The 13,283-nt window shown below is 35.5% G+C and overlaps 1 protein-coding gene across 1 annotated transcript; it reads right to left on the bottom strand.

Annotated features, from left to right (window-relative positions):
* Positions 1-12,235: 12,235 nt before the first annotated feature.
* Positions 12,236-13,020, bottom strand: LOC141392505 (uncharacterized). Its single transcript, XM_073965443.1, has 2 exons — positions 12,932-13,020; positions 12,236-12,873 (listed from the first exon to the last, which is right to left on the bottom strand). The coding sequence occupies exon 2, from the start codon at positions 12,764-12,766 to the stop codon at positions 12,236-12,238; it is 531 nt and encodes a 176-aa protein (XP_073821544.1). The 5' UTR covers positions 12,767-12,873; positions 12,932-13,020.
* Positions 13,021-13,283: the final 263 nt, after the last annotated feature.

Below are 13,283 nucleotides of genomic sequence, written 5' to 3'. Positions count from 1 at the left end.
TTTCAAGTGAATTTTGGTTTTGGGTGCTTTCAATGCGAGTGGAGTTGCACAACGAGTTTGAATTGAACTCAACGTGCGAAGCTAGGTTCTCCATGGAATCAGGCAATTGAAGGTCATTGTTAGTCTGAGATTTGGCTATGTCGATGTCAACCGACAAGTTCTCAGTTATTGGAGTTTCATTTTGAATGTCATTATTGTTAGTTGTTTCTCCTATGCCATCATTAGCAATAGGTTTTGGGCTATTAATTATCTTTCTTTTTATACCACCTTTGGGTTTTAGCTTTGGTCTCTTTGCGTTTATTTCAGGAAAGTCTTCCTGAGTAAGGTCGAACGTATTTGGAGAAGTATTTTGACTTGTTGAATCGAAGTCAGTCGTGAGCATTGGTGTTTTTTCTTCGGCTACTTTTTTAGCTTTATTTCTCAGCTCGGAACGTACATCACAATGGTTGGACCTCGCATCATGGGGCTTGTGACAATTGATACATTGTGGCATCAATGTGCAAATACCCTCATGAGCAGAGCCACAACGTGGGCAAACTTGGCGGGCCCGTGTGCAAACTCGAGTGGAGTGTCCGAATTTCCAGCACTTCTTGCACTGGAGAATTCGCTCAATAAACGGCTTCACTGGGAAATATACTTTATTGATACATACATGAGAAGGCAGCTTATTGCCACCAAATGATAACATGACGGCATCTGAATTGGTTCTTTGACCCTCTTGGGCTGGGTCCGGCTTAGTAAAACGCTTAACCTCAGTTATGGCAATGTCTTGATCGATTGGACCATACTCGGCTTTATGTTTTATAATTAAATTTTCATACAAAAATTGTTCCGAAAAGTCTTGGTCGGCCGGGATTTGCACTACGGCTTTGATCTCACAAAGCTCAGCTGGAATGAAAATGTTATATTTACTGCGCATTTCCTCATCAGCAACAATTTTGTTGATGGTGTCACGGTCGCTACAGATAATCTTCATTTTCCGCTTCGTAACAAAATGTGTCTCCAAGTTTTCAAATTTGCTGTGGAGCTCATCGGCGATTTTCATTATTGGGATAATTTTCTTATTGGGAAAAGCCTGTAAGATCGCGGCATACTCCCTCATGTAATTAATGTATTTTTTGATCCTCGGTAACGGGTATTTAAACCCATCATCCAGAGTTATTTCAACGGCCTCAGGCCAAACCATTTTATTTGATTAGTTTTTCGTCAAAAAATGGAAAAAACACTAATTAATTAATTAATTTTATTTTCTTTGAAATTTTGCGCGTCCTATTCGTTCGGCGTCACTTTCGGGTTTTTTTTTCTTTACACAAAACTGTCTAGTGATGACAAAACATTTGACATTTATGGGTGTTATCGATTACAATAGGCGAATAGTGTGGTCTTTATCCAATTGATGTAGAGTTGTATTCAAAAGCGGCAAAATTAAAAATTTATTTTTGACAGGGTTTTATATACATATGTGGTATGTTCCAGTACTGCACATTTCTACACATTTTTACTCTTTTTTTCGATAACAAAAAGGAAAAATCGGTTATCGGAGTAAAAATGTGTAGAAATGTGTAGTACTGGAACAGACCATGTGTAGTACTGGAACGGAACGAACTGTTCCGTTTTTTCATAAACGGTCAATATTTCAAAATTTCTACAATCATCATGTATTGGAATAAATTTAATCTGAAAGTGCTCTCAATACCCTATTTAACGGTGCCCTCCATATATCCGCAGGATTCATAAATTTTTTCTAAAGGGCCCCTCAATAGGTCCACCCACAAATATAGAGTGTTTTCATAAACGGACAATATTTCAAAATTTCTACAATCATCATGTATTGAAATAAATATAATCTGAAAGTGCTCCCAATATCATATTTAACGGTGCCCTCCATATATCCGCAGGACTCATACATTTTTCCTAGAGAGCCCCTCAATAGGTCCACCCACAAATATAGAGTTATTTCATAAACGGTCAATATTTCAAAATTTCTACAATCATCATGTATTGAAATAAATATAATCTGAAAGTGCTCCCAATACCCTATTTAAAGGTGTCCTCCATATGTCCACAGAACTCATAAATTTTTCCTGGAGGGCCCCTCAATAGGTCCACCCACAAATATAGGGTGTTTTCATAAACGGTCAATATTTCAAAATTTCTACAATCATCCTGTATAATAAATATAATCTGAAAGTGCTCCCAATACCCTATTTAACGGTGCCCTCCATATATCCGCAGGACTCATAATTTTTTTCTAGAGACCCCTCAATAGGTCCACCCACAAATATAAGGCGTTTTCATAAACGGTCAATATTTCAAAATTTCTACAATCATCATGTATTGAAATAAATATAATTATTGATCTGTTCCAGAACATGCAAGAAGCTACTATTTTTTACTACGATAACATTTTTTTCTTTATGTTATCGGAAAAAATAGTAAAAATTAGCAGATTCTTGCAGTTCTGGAACAGATCAATAATGTATTGAAATAAATATAATCTGAAAGTGCTCCCAATACCCTATTTAACGGTGCCCTCCATATATCCGCAGGACTCATAAATTTATATATGGGATGGACCTATTAAGGGGCCTCCTAGGCGAAATCTGTGAAGGCATTTCATAAACGGTCGATTTTGTTTAACTTTCTACAATGAATCCATTGGATATCAGCATATTCTGATAGCCAAGCCAATGCTCTAGTTAGCTGCATATGCCAAAAATTCCTACCCCCACAGATTTCGCCTAGGAGGCCCGTCAATAGCATGGTATAATAAGAAAGGTATGGCAGAGCTCACAGCTGATTACAATTTGTTTTTCGTTTGGTGACCGACTTGTGTCAAACCCATTTTGATATGTTTTGATTTTAATGTTCAAATTATGACAATTTTCAAATACATAATTTTCATATTCATAAAACGAAAAGAATTTTCATCGAAATGAAAAAAACAAAAGCCGTTATAATTAAAAAAATGAGAAGTTGTCGCATGACACCCCAAAAACGGCTGATGCTGTAATGTATGCGGATGATTGTACGATCTTAGCGTCGGGTCCTATCGTCGATGACATACATATGTATGTGATAGGTTAAATGTCTTTAAATATCTACATAAATGAGCACAGTACTTTCATCTGAAAATATCCTCCACTAAATCCACAGCCACTCTGCTCAGCACACAGACGGCTGAAACGGGCCTCTCCAGAACATATTGGTCCATGATTCCGACCACTAACTCCCCCAAGATATTGGGTTTAAATTTCCATAGGGTGTTTAAGTCGTCCGTGCATGCCACAGATTAGAAGCAGGAACAAGGTCCTCAAGTCGCTGGCCGGCAGCAGAAAGAAGCCTTGTAACCTCTTACAAAGCTATAGGCCGATCTGTGGTAAGCTATGCAGCGTCGTATGTAAATGTTAGCGCTACGCAGTAGAAGAATATTCGAACGTGCCAAAATGCCGTCTTAAGAACTGCAACAGGGTGACTCCTCATGACACCGTTGTACCATCTTCATGAGGAGACGAAAATTGTACCCTTACATCAGCACAACACAATGTGGATGCAGTACCTCATTGGGTGTTATCGCATTGAGCATCAGTACCACGATCAAGTGTACAGGCTTCCCTAGCACAGGCACGTCAGGAGAAATCTTCATGATCTCGAGAGAGAGGTATAATCGAGAACCTCTTTATCAACGAGCCTATCAGGCAGACTTGAATAGCATTCATACTGATGCAGTTGCGCCAGCTGTACAATACGGAGGAATCAGCACCACCAGATAACTGAAATATGTACATATTTGCGTTGCTATAACACAACAACATCTGTAATAGCAACGTTTTCTGCAGATGTGCATAAAAATATTTGATTTTTCTTTACAACGTTCCATTTATTTTTTTAAACATTTTATTAATTTCGAAAACAAAAAACAAAACATAAACAAAAACAACACTTGAAGTTTGTCACCATTGGCAATTTTGAAAGAAAGCGGGCACAGGTGTAGGGTTGATTTTCTATGGTTTTTTCAAACCTGTTCTACCTTTCCTTATTCTACCATGGTCAATAGGTCCATCCCATATATGAAGGCATTTCATCATCGGTCGATTTTGTTTAATAATAATATTTTTTAAATTTCCGATTTTCTAAAAATTTCTACAATGAAATACTTAGTTCTATACATGCGTGCATCATTTTTTATATCCTGAGCAATATTCTAAAACATATGTACATATATCCTTGAAAATCGTTTTTCAAAATCGTTTTTACCTTCGTACGAATCTGTTATACAACTGTTATACTGTTATACCACCAATGTGGTTTTTGTCTCCGCTAGTTAAAATCGATTTTATCTTCACGCACATCTGATTTTTAATCAATCCCACGGCAGCGGGTTCTTTCCCTAGTGTTTAGGCCAGCGGCTGCCAACCCAGCATTAAGCCTATGCTTTTACGTAGGTTTAAACAACAACAATAACTGATTTTTAATGAGGAATTCTTAACTATATATGGTTATGCAGTTCCAGAACTGCAAGAATCTACTAATTTTTACTATTTTTTCGATAACATAAAGGAAAAAATGTTATCGTAGTAAAAGTAGTAGCTTCTTGCAGGTTCTGGAACAGAGCATATGTTTTTCCTGAGAAAATCTTTGGAACGACCCTATTATCAATATTTTCTTTGACAATTAATTTTCAAAACTGCTAATGCCTTGTTCAGACTGACGCTAATTCCTTCTCTATTCGTTGTTCGAACCTAAATTACGATATAATTACTTCATTTCCCATACACAATTTTGAGAACGAACAACGATTTTTGTACATTGTTATACCCTATACCACAATGTGGAAAAGGGTATTATAAGTTTGTTTTGGTAAAAATTCATGTAAAACCGCGAAATATTCGTCGGAGACCCCCAATGTGGTATACCAATCTTCATATCTCGACGAGATAAAGCGATTTTGAGATGTGTGTCTGTCCGTCCGTCCGTCTGTCCATTATAAATTGTAAACACGCTCCAGGCCGCAATTATGGACCGATCGTCACGAAATTTTGTACGGAGGTCGGGTTCAGATCAGAATAGATCCCTATTCTTATTGGTGATGATATTTAGCGGGTGAAATGGACCAAAAACATAATATTTATCCAATTTTCTAGCGGCTCTGTAGGTCTCAATAATACTTCGATCAACGCGTAATTTTAAATAAGGTAAGAGTATATCACAAAGGAGAAGCTTGCAATTTGAGATGGAGATCGGATAATATTTAGAGGGTTAAATGGACCAAAACTTTTGTGTGAAAATTGTGAAAATTTTTAATATACAGCTTATATCTTAATTCCTGTAAGTGACATTCCGGACAAGTGCGATATACTTGAAAGTGGAACGCTTGGCCTTTCAATTGATACCAATTATGTTGGTGTGTATGATCAGATAACAGAGTTACAGCCTAATATATTCCGTTATTTGTTTGTAGTGTAATAATAAACTCGCTAGAAGTCGCAATTATACATCAATAGTCACGACATTTTGCATCTGATATTTTTTAGCGGGTGAAATGGACAATCGATTGTATGAAAAATATATAAATTTTATTTTTGGTCGATATTTTAATTCCTTGAGGACATATATATTTCGCAAAGTAGCCTACATATGGAAAAAAACTACTGACCTTTCCTCTGATGTAAATTGCAATAAAGTGTTTGCTAGATAACGGGCCTACTGCCTAACATATAATTGGTTCTGTGCAGAGAACCAAATTCTTATCCCATGCTACATATTGTCTCTCCAAAAGTTTATGTAACACCACGAAATATTCGCCCTAGACCCCTTAGTTGGTATGCCGAAGTTCATATCTCGACGAGATAAAGCGATTTAGCGATGTGTGTCCGTCCATTAAAAATTGTAAACAAGCTTAAGGCCGCAATTATGGACCGATTGTAACGAATTTTTTAAGCAGGTTGGGTTTGGGCCAGAATAGAAATGATTAGTTTTTGGTGGTGAGCGTGAAATGTTCAGGGAATGAAATGGGCCAAAAATAATAACCCGCAAAATTTTAAACAAAGTTTGAGTTTATGATGAAAAAGAAGCGAACAAACCAAGGTGAAGATCAGATAGTACTTAACGGGTTAAATGGACTGAAACTTTTGTGTGAAATTGGTAAAAATTTCAATAACGTAGCGGTTAAACAACGGAAGTAGTAGTACTACATAAGTGGGTTTCATTACATTTTAGTTTGTGTAAACTAAATTTTCCTTTCCTGCTACAAAAATGTCTTTGTCATGCTAGATAACTTTTTGGTTTTGGTCATAAGTATTATACATTACATCTCTGATATTGGATAATTAAATTTTCACAATCATTGAAAAGAAGTTTCGTGGAGAGCGATTGTCTATGGATAGTGGTATAGGGTATCCCATGGTCGGCTCCGTCCGACTATAGACTTTTCTTACTTGTTCAATTTAAATTACTCTCAGAACGACGATAAAATATGTCCCATCTCTAACAAATGAGAGAATTTATCGAAATAAATTAATTTTAATAAATTAATTTATTAAAAACCCAAATATTTTTAGATAAACTGCAAAACGTGAATGAAAAGTAAACGGTTTAACGACTAGTATACATACATTCAAATCATAGCAAATTTTCTCTTCTCTTTTACTACAGCTGCATTTCTTGTCCATCGTTTTAAATTCGCGTACAAATTTAGAAACAACCAGGCATGTTCTGGCATTCACCTCTGCACCTCACGTGTATCGAACACACCTAAAGCTGTTCTGCAACACACTTTACCCCTGGTTGGGGTGTATTCCTCACACTGTACGTGCATGTTCTGGAATCCACCGTGTATCCATTTCACATCACACATACACTTCACCTGTGAAAGCAATTGATGTTCTGTATTTCACGTGAAAAGAGCTTTCATATTTCACGAAAGAACTTTGGAAAGCTTTATTAGAGCTTTCAAACTTTATCATTAACAATGAAAAAATATCAGTCTGTGTTGGCGCATCAACGAATAAACATGCGTGTGTGGGTATGTACGCCTTGTTCGTTTGATTGTTTACGAAGCAGACGTAAACAAAGAAACGAACTTCTACAAGAGCGCGTACATGTTGAATTTGGTACTTTAAGAAAAAATACATTTTTTAATCATATTTTGTTAAGAAAATTAAATATATTTTTAAATGCTAATAGAAAACACATAAAATTTTAGTCCTATGCAGTTTTTTGTAGAAAATTTCAATTAGTTTCTTTAAAAAATAAGGATTCACTCAGCTCTCGCCAACAAAATTACAGTGTGAGGAATACACCCCAACTAGGTGTAAAGTGTGTTGCAGAACAGCTTTAGGTGTGTTCGATACACGTGAGGTGCAGAGGTGAATGTCAGAACATGCCTGGTAATTTTGATGGCGAGAGCTGAGTGAATCCTTATTTTTTAAAGAAACTAATTGAAATTTTCTACAAAAAACAGCATAGGGCTAAAATCTAATGTGTTTTCTATTAGCATTCAAAAAGATATTTAATTTTCTTAACAAAATATGACATGGTAGAACAAGAAAAGGTAGCAGCAATACCCAGCTGACTGAACTGGGTTGTAGTGTTAGTGTCAAATTCCATTCGACATTTTATGTATTTATTTCTATGTTCGATGTATATTAGGGATATATATTTTTGAAGAACAAATTTATTCATCAGAAAAAAAACTATTTCCCATAAAGACGGCTTCATATCATTGACATGTAACCTCCTCCAGGTCCGAACGACATGCCGCACACTAAAACACCGCTTATAGAGGCGGTACAATATTTGTTAATATGTGTGGTATTTTGTTAAACTTGAAAAGAATAAAGCCCTAATAAACATGTGCTTTTTTGTTTTCAAAAGCAAATGATTGAAACAGCTTCTCTTTTTTCAATGAATTACCAGCGACCCGAAACATTTTTGCAAGTATTCTACTTTCTGCGAGAAATTATGCATTTAGTGGAATGATATGGAAACATTCAAATTGAAAATCTAACGAGTTTTCATTCATGTTTTTCAAAATATTCAATCAAATGTGAAAAATTATTAGTTTTTTAAGTTCCAATAATTTATAGACATTTCCTTGTTTTGTTTACATGTACGTTGACACTAAGGTTTAAAAACAAATTTCAATGTGGTTGTTGTTGTGTTGTATTTGTTGTAGTATTTACTTTACCTTATATTTGTTCTACCATGGTTTTATATACATAAATAATTTTTATATAAAAAATGATTTTTTAAAAATTGTATTATATAGACCTAATGACCAACAAGAATTTTCACAATAAAAATTAGTCCCGGGCCACACTAGAGTAATTTCAATGAAATTTTGACATGAAACTTTGCATTTTTTGGGAAAAATTCACAATTTCAAGAAACTAGTGTTTACGGTTTCATGTTTTCTGCAATTTTGCTTTGTTGCAATATTCGTATGAAACAAACAGACCGTTTTATTTTACATTTTCTTTTACTTTCATGTCAAAATTTCAGTGAAATTACTCCTAGTGTGGCCCGGGACTTAAATATCCACAATATAGGGGCTCAATTCTGTTTCTATGAAAATGTGAAATGAAAACTTTTATAAAGGAAACAAGTAAGTCCCAATTTACATTAGGCGAGTTTACTTGCGGCAATTGTCAGTTTGTGGGTGAGAGAGGGTATTGAGAGGCAAAGGGTTACCATATACCTCAACTCCCTCTCCATCAAACTGACAATTGCCGCAAGTAAACTCGCCTAATGTAAATTGGGACTAAGAAAAGCGTTAAGTTCGGCCAGGCCAAACTTTTTATACCCTCCACCACGAACTGTATTGAAGTGAATAGGAACAATTAGTTTTATTTCGTTTATGAAAGTACTGAACTCTTCTTTTTATTGCAGGAGCAGTAGATATATCTCAACTGATAATACTCCCTTTAAAAATTGGGCAAAACCGACTAGACCTAAACCTGGATATTCTGGATTTGGATAGTTAACATCGCGAGCACCGTTCTATGGAGGCTGTATAAAACGTTAACCTGTACCGATAAATTTCTGGAGGAAAGTTTCGAAACTCCAGCGAGGACTAAATACCAAATTTCCGTTATTCCTATTGAATATTGTGGCCAAAACTTTCAAAATACCAAAAATTTGGAGTAATCTTTCTAAGGGGGGTATATAAAGCATGGAACAATAGCGGAAATTTTCAGATGGGAAGTTTTATACCACCAATGGAGATTCAATATTAAATTTCATCCGATTCGATGGGATGGGATTGATGACGCAACCTTAAAATACCGAAAATCGGGAAGTACGCTTCTATGGGGGTTATTTGAAAGAAGGGGACTCATGGCAATTTAAATACTAAATTTCAGTCATATCGGTGGTATATTGAGGCCACAACTTTCAAAATACCGTAAATCGGAAGGTGCGGTCCTATCGAGGTATTTGAGGACGTCGACCTTTACCGGCACATTTCGGCTGGAATGTTCCATACCTCTATCAAAAACTTAATACAAAATATCAGCTATTTTGGTGGAGAACGAGCTATATGTAGAAAATCGGGAGGTACCATTCTATGGGGGGCTATATGAACCCATGGACCTATACCGACAAATTTTAGGTGGAAAGTTTTATACCCTCAATGAAGACTAAGTACCATCTTGCAGCCATTTCCGTGTTATAATGAGGCTAAAACCTTCAATTTACCAAAAATTGGGATATACCGTTATATGGGGGTACCACCCAAAACATGAACCTATTGCTCTGTTCCAGAACCTGCAAGAAGCTAATATTTTTTACTACGATAGCATTTTTTCCTTTATGTTATCGGGAAAAATAGTAAAAATTAGGAGATTCTTGCAGTTCTGGAACAGACTATATATCGACAAATTTCTAAGGGATATTTTTGTAGCTCAGAAAAAGACGAAATACCAAATTACAGCTACTTCGGTGAAATAATTGCTTTGTTCCAGAACCTGCAAGAAGCTACTACTTTTTACTATAATTATAATTGTTCCACAAACATCCCATACGGGACAAGGGAGACTTCTCTCATATCATTGAGTGCACCCCGATTCATATTGGCTCAATGATAAGGGACCTACTGTTTATTGCCGAGTCCGAACGGCGTGTCTAAGACACCAATTTTGTAGAGAAGTTTTACAAGGCTGAAATACTCAGGTAATGTCGCCAACATTACTGAGGGGTATTTTGCCACCGTCGAAAAATGTTTGATGTTGACTGGCCGGGGAATCGAACCCACGACCTTCAGCGTGCAAGGCGGGTGTGCATACCATTGCACCACGGTGGCACCCACTACTTTTTACTACGATAACATGTTATCGTAAAATGTTTACTACGATAACATTTTTTCCCTTATGTTATCGAAAAAATAGTAAAAATTAGTAGATTCTTGCAGTACTGGAACAGACCAAATGAGGCTACAAAATTTAAATTACCGATATTCGGGTGGTACCGTTCTTTCAAAACGTTGACCTGTACCGAAAAATTTCTGAAAGAAATTTTTGTAGCCCGGAAAAAGACTAAATACCAAATTTCAGCCACTCCGGTGGAATAATGAGGCTATTATTCCACCGAAGTGGCTGAAACCTTCAAAATACCAAAAACCAGCCGGTGCCGTTCTATGGGAGCTATATGAAGACGTTGACCTATACCGACTAATTTCAGGTGGAAAGTTTTATACCCACAACGAATACTATGTACCAAATTTTAGCCATTTCGTTGTTATAATGAGGCTAAACCCTTCAAAACACCGAAAATTGGGATGTACCGTTCAATGGGGTTTACATTAAAGCGTGGACCGATACAGATAAATTTCTGGGAGAAAGTTTTGCATCCCAAAAGAGGACGAAATATCAAATTTGTGGCATTTTGGTAGTATATAAATTTAGTTTTCAAAATGTAATAGGGTCTACTCATGAAATTTGAAACTTCGAAATTTGCTACCATAAAATACTTCTTTTCATCGTAAACGTGTAATAACAATGTCCTACGACAGCTCTGAATGCTTTATAAATATTTACATTTTGATTCAAATTTATACTATTTTAGAGGATTTTCAAATGGTCTGTTCAAGAACTGCAAGAATCTACTAATTTTTACTATTTTTTCGATAACATAAAAGAAAAAATGTTATCGTAGTAAAAAGTAGTAGCTTCTTGCAGGTTCTGGAACAGGGCATATGTTTTTCATGAGAAACTCTTTGGAACGACCCTATTATTCAATAGCTCTGTTCCAGAACTAAAAAGTTTTTACAATTTTTACCACTTTTACACATTTTGCGTTCCCGTACACAAAATTTATATGAAAATCGTTTACGACTTTTACCACTTTATAAAGTACGGGAACAGGCCAAATATTTTCTTTGACAATTAATTTTCAATAAAGCGCCCCATACACTATCAAATTTTGATGTCAACATTTGTAGTATTTGGTTTGTTCCAGTACTACACATTTCTACACATTCTTACTCCGATAACCGATTTTTCCTTTATGTTATCGAAAAAAATAGTAAAAATGTGTAGAAATGTGCAGTACTGGAACAGACCAATTATGTGTACATTTTTCAAAATATGAGAATGTGTGTGTGAATTTTATGGATTGAGGAAAATCAAAATAGTTTTGATTTTCAAAATGAAACCCAATCAATCCGATGAAAATGGTTTATTTTCAAAATTGTCAAAAAGAAATTTTGGAAAACGAAAACAATGTGTTTGGAAAGAAATAAAAAAATTTAAGTTCATTAGTTCTCCATCTCTAACTTCATTCTTCAAACGGTTAACATTATATTACTGGGTCGGAGAGGGCTTTTACGAAGCGTTTGGGTAATTTCATTGAAGATGGTCGTTAACTACCTGTCGTGTTTGCATCTTTCCTATGCCCTGCTCCAAATTTATTTCGATACTTTCTCTAGGATGTGAACCTTTGCTGCAACTGGTTGATTATCAATCAGATTATGTGTTTGCTCCACGAATCGATTGTACGTCAAACACAGTCCTATAGTTCCTTCTACTTACCAGAACTAATTTGGTTTTATGTTGGCTCATATGGTAACATTCATTGGGCTTATCTCTGTAACTACAACTTTTTTGCTAAATCAATCCATTGTAGGTAGGTTCATTTGTAGTAATCTAGATTGTCCAATGCATTAGCCTGCATTGCCTTCGGTCCCAAATTAAAATACCTAGACACTAAATCACATTTATTTTAAATTGCATTATCAACTTTATTCATCAACTTCACCAATGGCATTTTCTGTTAACATTTTCAATAAAATATCAAATATTTCCAAAAGCTTTTCACGACCATCCAACACCGAAATTCCATGAACAAACCACTTTTGTTTCAAATTATTTAACTTCAAAATTTGCACCAAACCTTGAACATCAAATTGCGCCGCCAAATCCAATTTATTACCCAATACCAATAGGACAGCATTACTCAAATTACTATTACGTTCAAAGAGATCGTGTAAATCGTGCTGGGTTTCGGCAAAACGTTCTGCATCAGCTACATCCACTACATAAATAACAGCGGCTTTATTTTCGGTATAAAAATTTCTCAAAACTCGAACAGTGTTAAGACCACCTATTTCATAGATGGTAAATTTGCTTCCATTATATTCAATTGTTTCAACGTTGTAGCCCAACGTTGGAATAATATCATCTACATGGCCCAATTTGAGAGTATAGTGCAGTTTAGTTTTCCCCGCATTGTCTAATCCCACCATTAGTATTTCAATTTCCTTGTTGTCCATATTCTTCTTCAGAAATATTTTCGATGACTTTTCTAAATGCTGCTTTCTTCCACGATGAGTGTAAATAATAGAATTGCATCGATTCGATGCATAATAATGACGTGGTTCTACACATATAAAAAATGTAGGAACATGTTTGTATATCAGTTTACAAATTTCATTTACGTTTTATTGATATTCTTTAGCTATGTTCCTTTACGTGCAAGAATCTTCAAGTTTTACAACTTTTTACTCGGAAAGCGTCCCTTTACTTCAGATACCATTCAATCATATGGGAGCAGTTTACAATTTTTACTACTTTTGCCGGTTTTACCATTTTGAAAAGAAAAGGAACAGACCAATTATTGAACGACACAACCGGTTTATTTGTTTAACGATCATTAAAAGCAATGATAATTTCTACAAAGAACCAAGGCATATTTAAAGAGGGTAGAAGTGACAATCAGCTGTATTTTAACTTTTTTGTAACTGCTATGCCTAAATACGACCGTATTCCCAGGGCGTGTGTGGTGAAAAA

This window comes from Musca autumnalis, unplaced genomic scaffold (assembly GCF_047663935.1).
Source record: "Musca autumnalis isolate F117 unplaced genomic scaffold, ASM4766393v1 scaffold_2, whole genome shotgun sequence".
Lineage (NCBI taxonomy): Eukaryota > Metazoa > Arthropoda > Insecta > Diptera > Muscidae > Musca > Musca autumnalis.
This window is presented reverse-complemented; position numbering and strand designations above follow the sequence as displayed.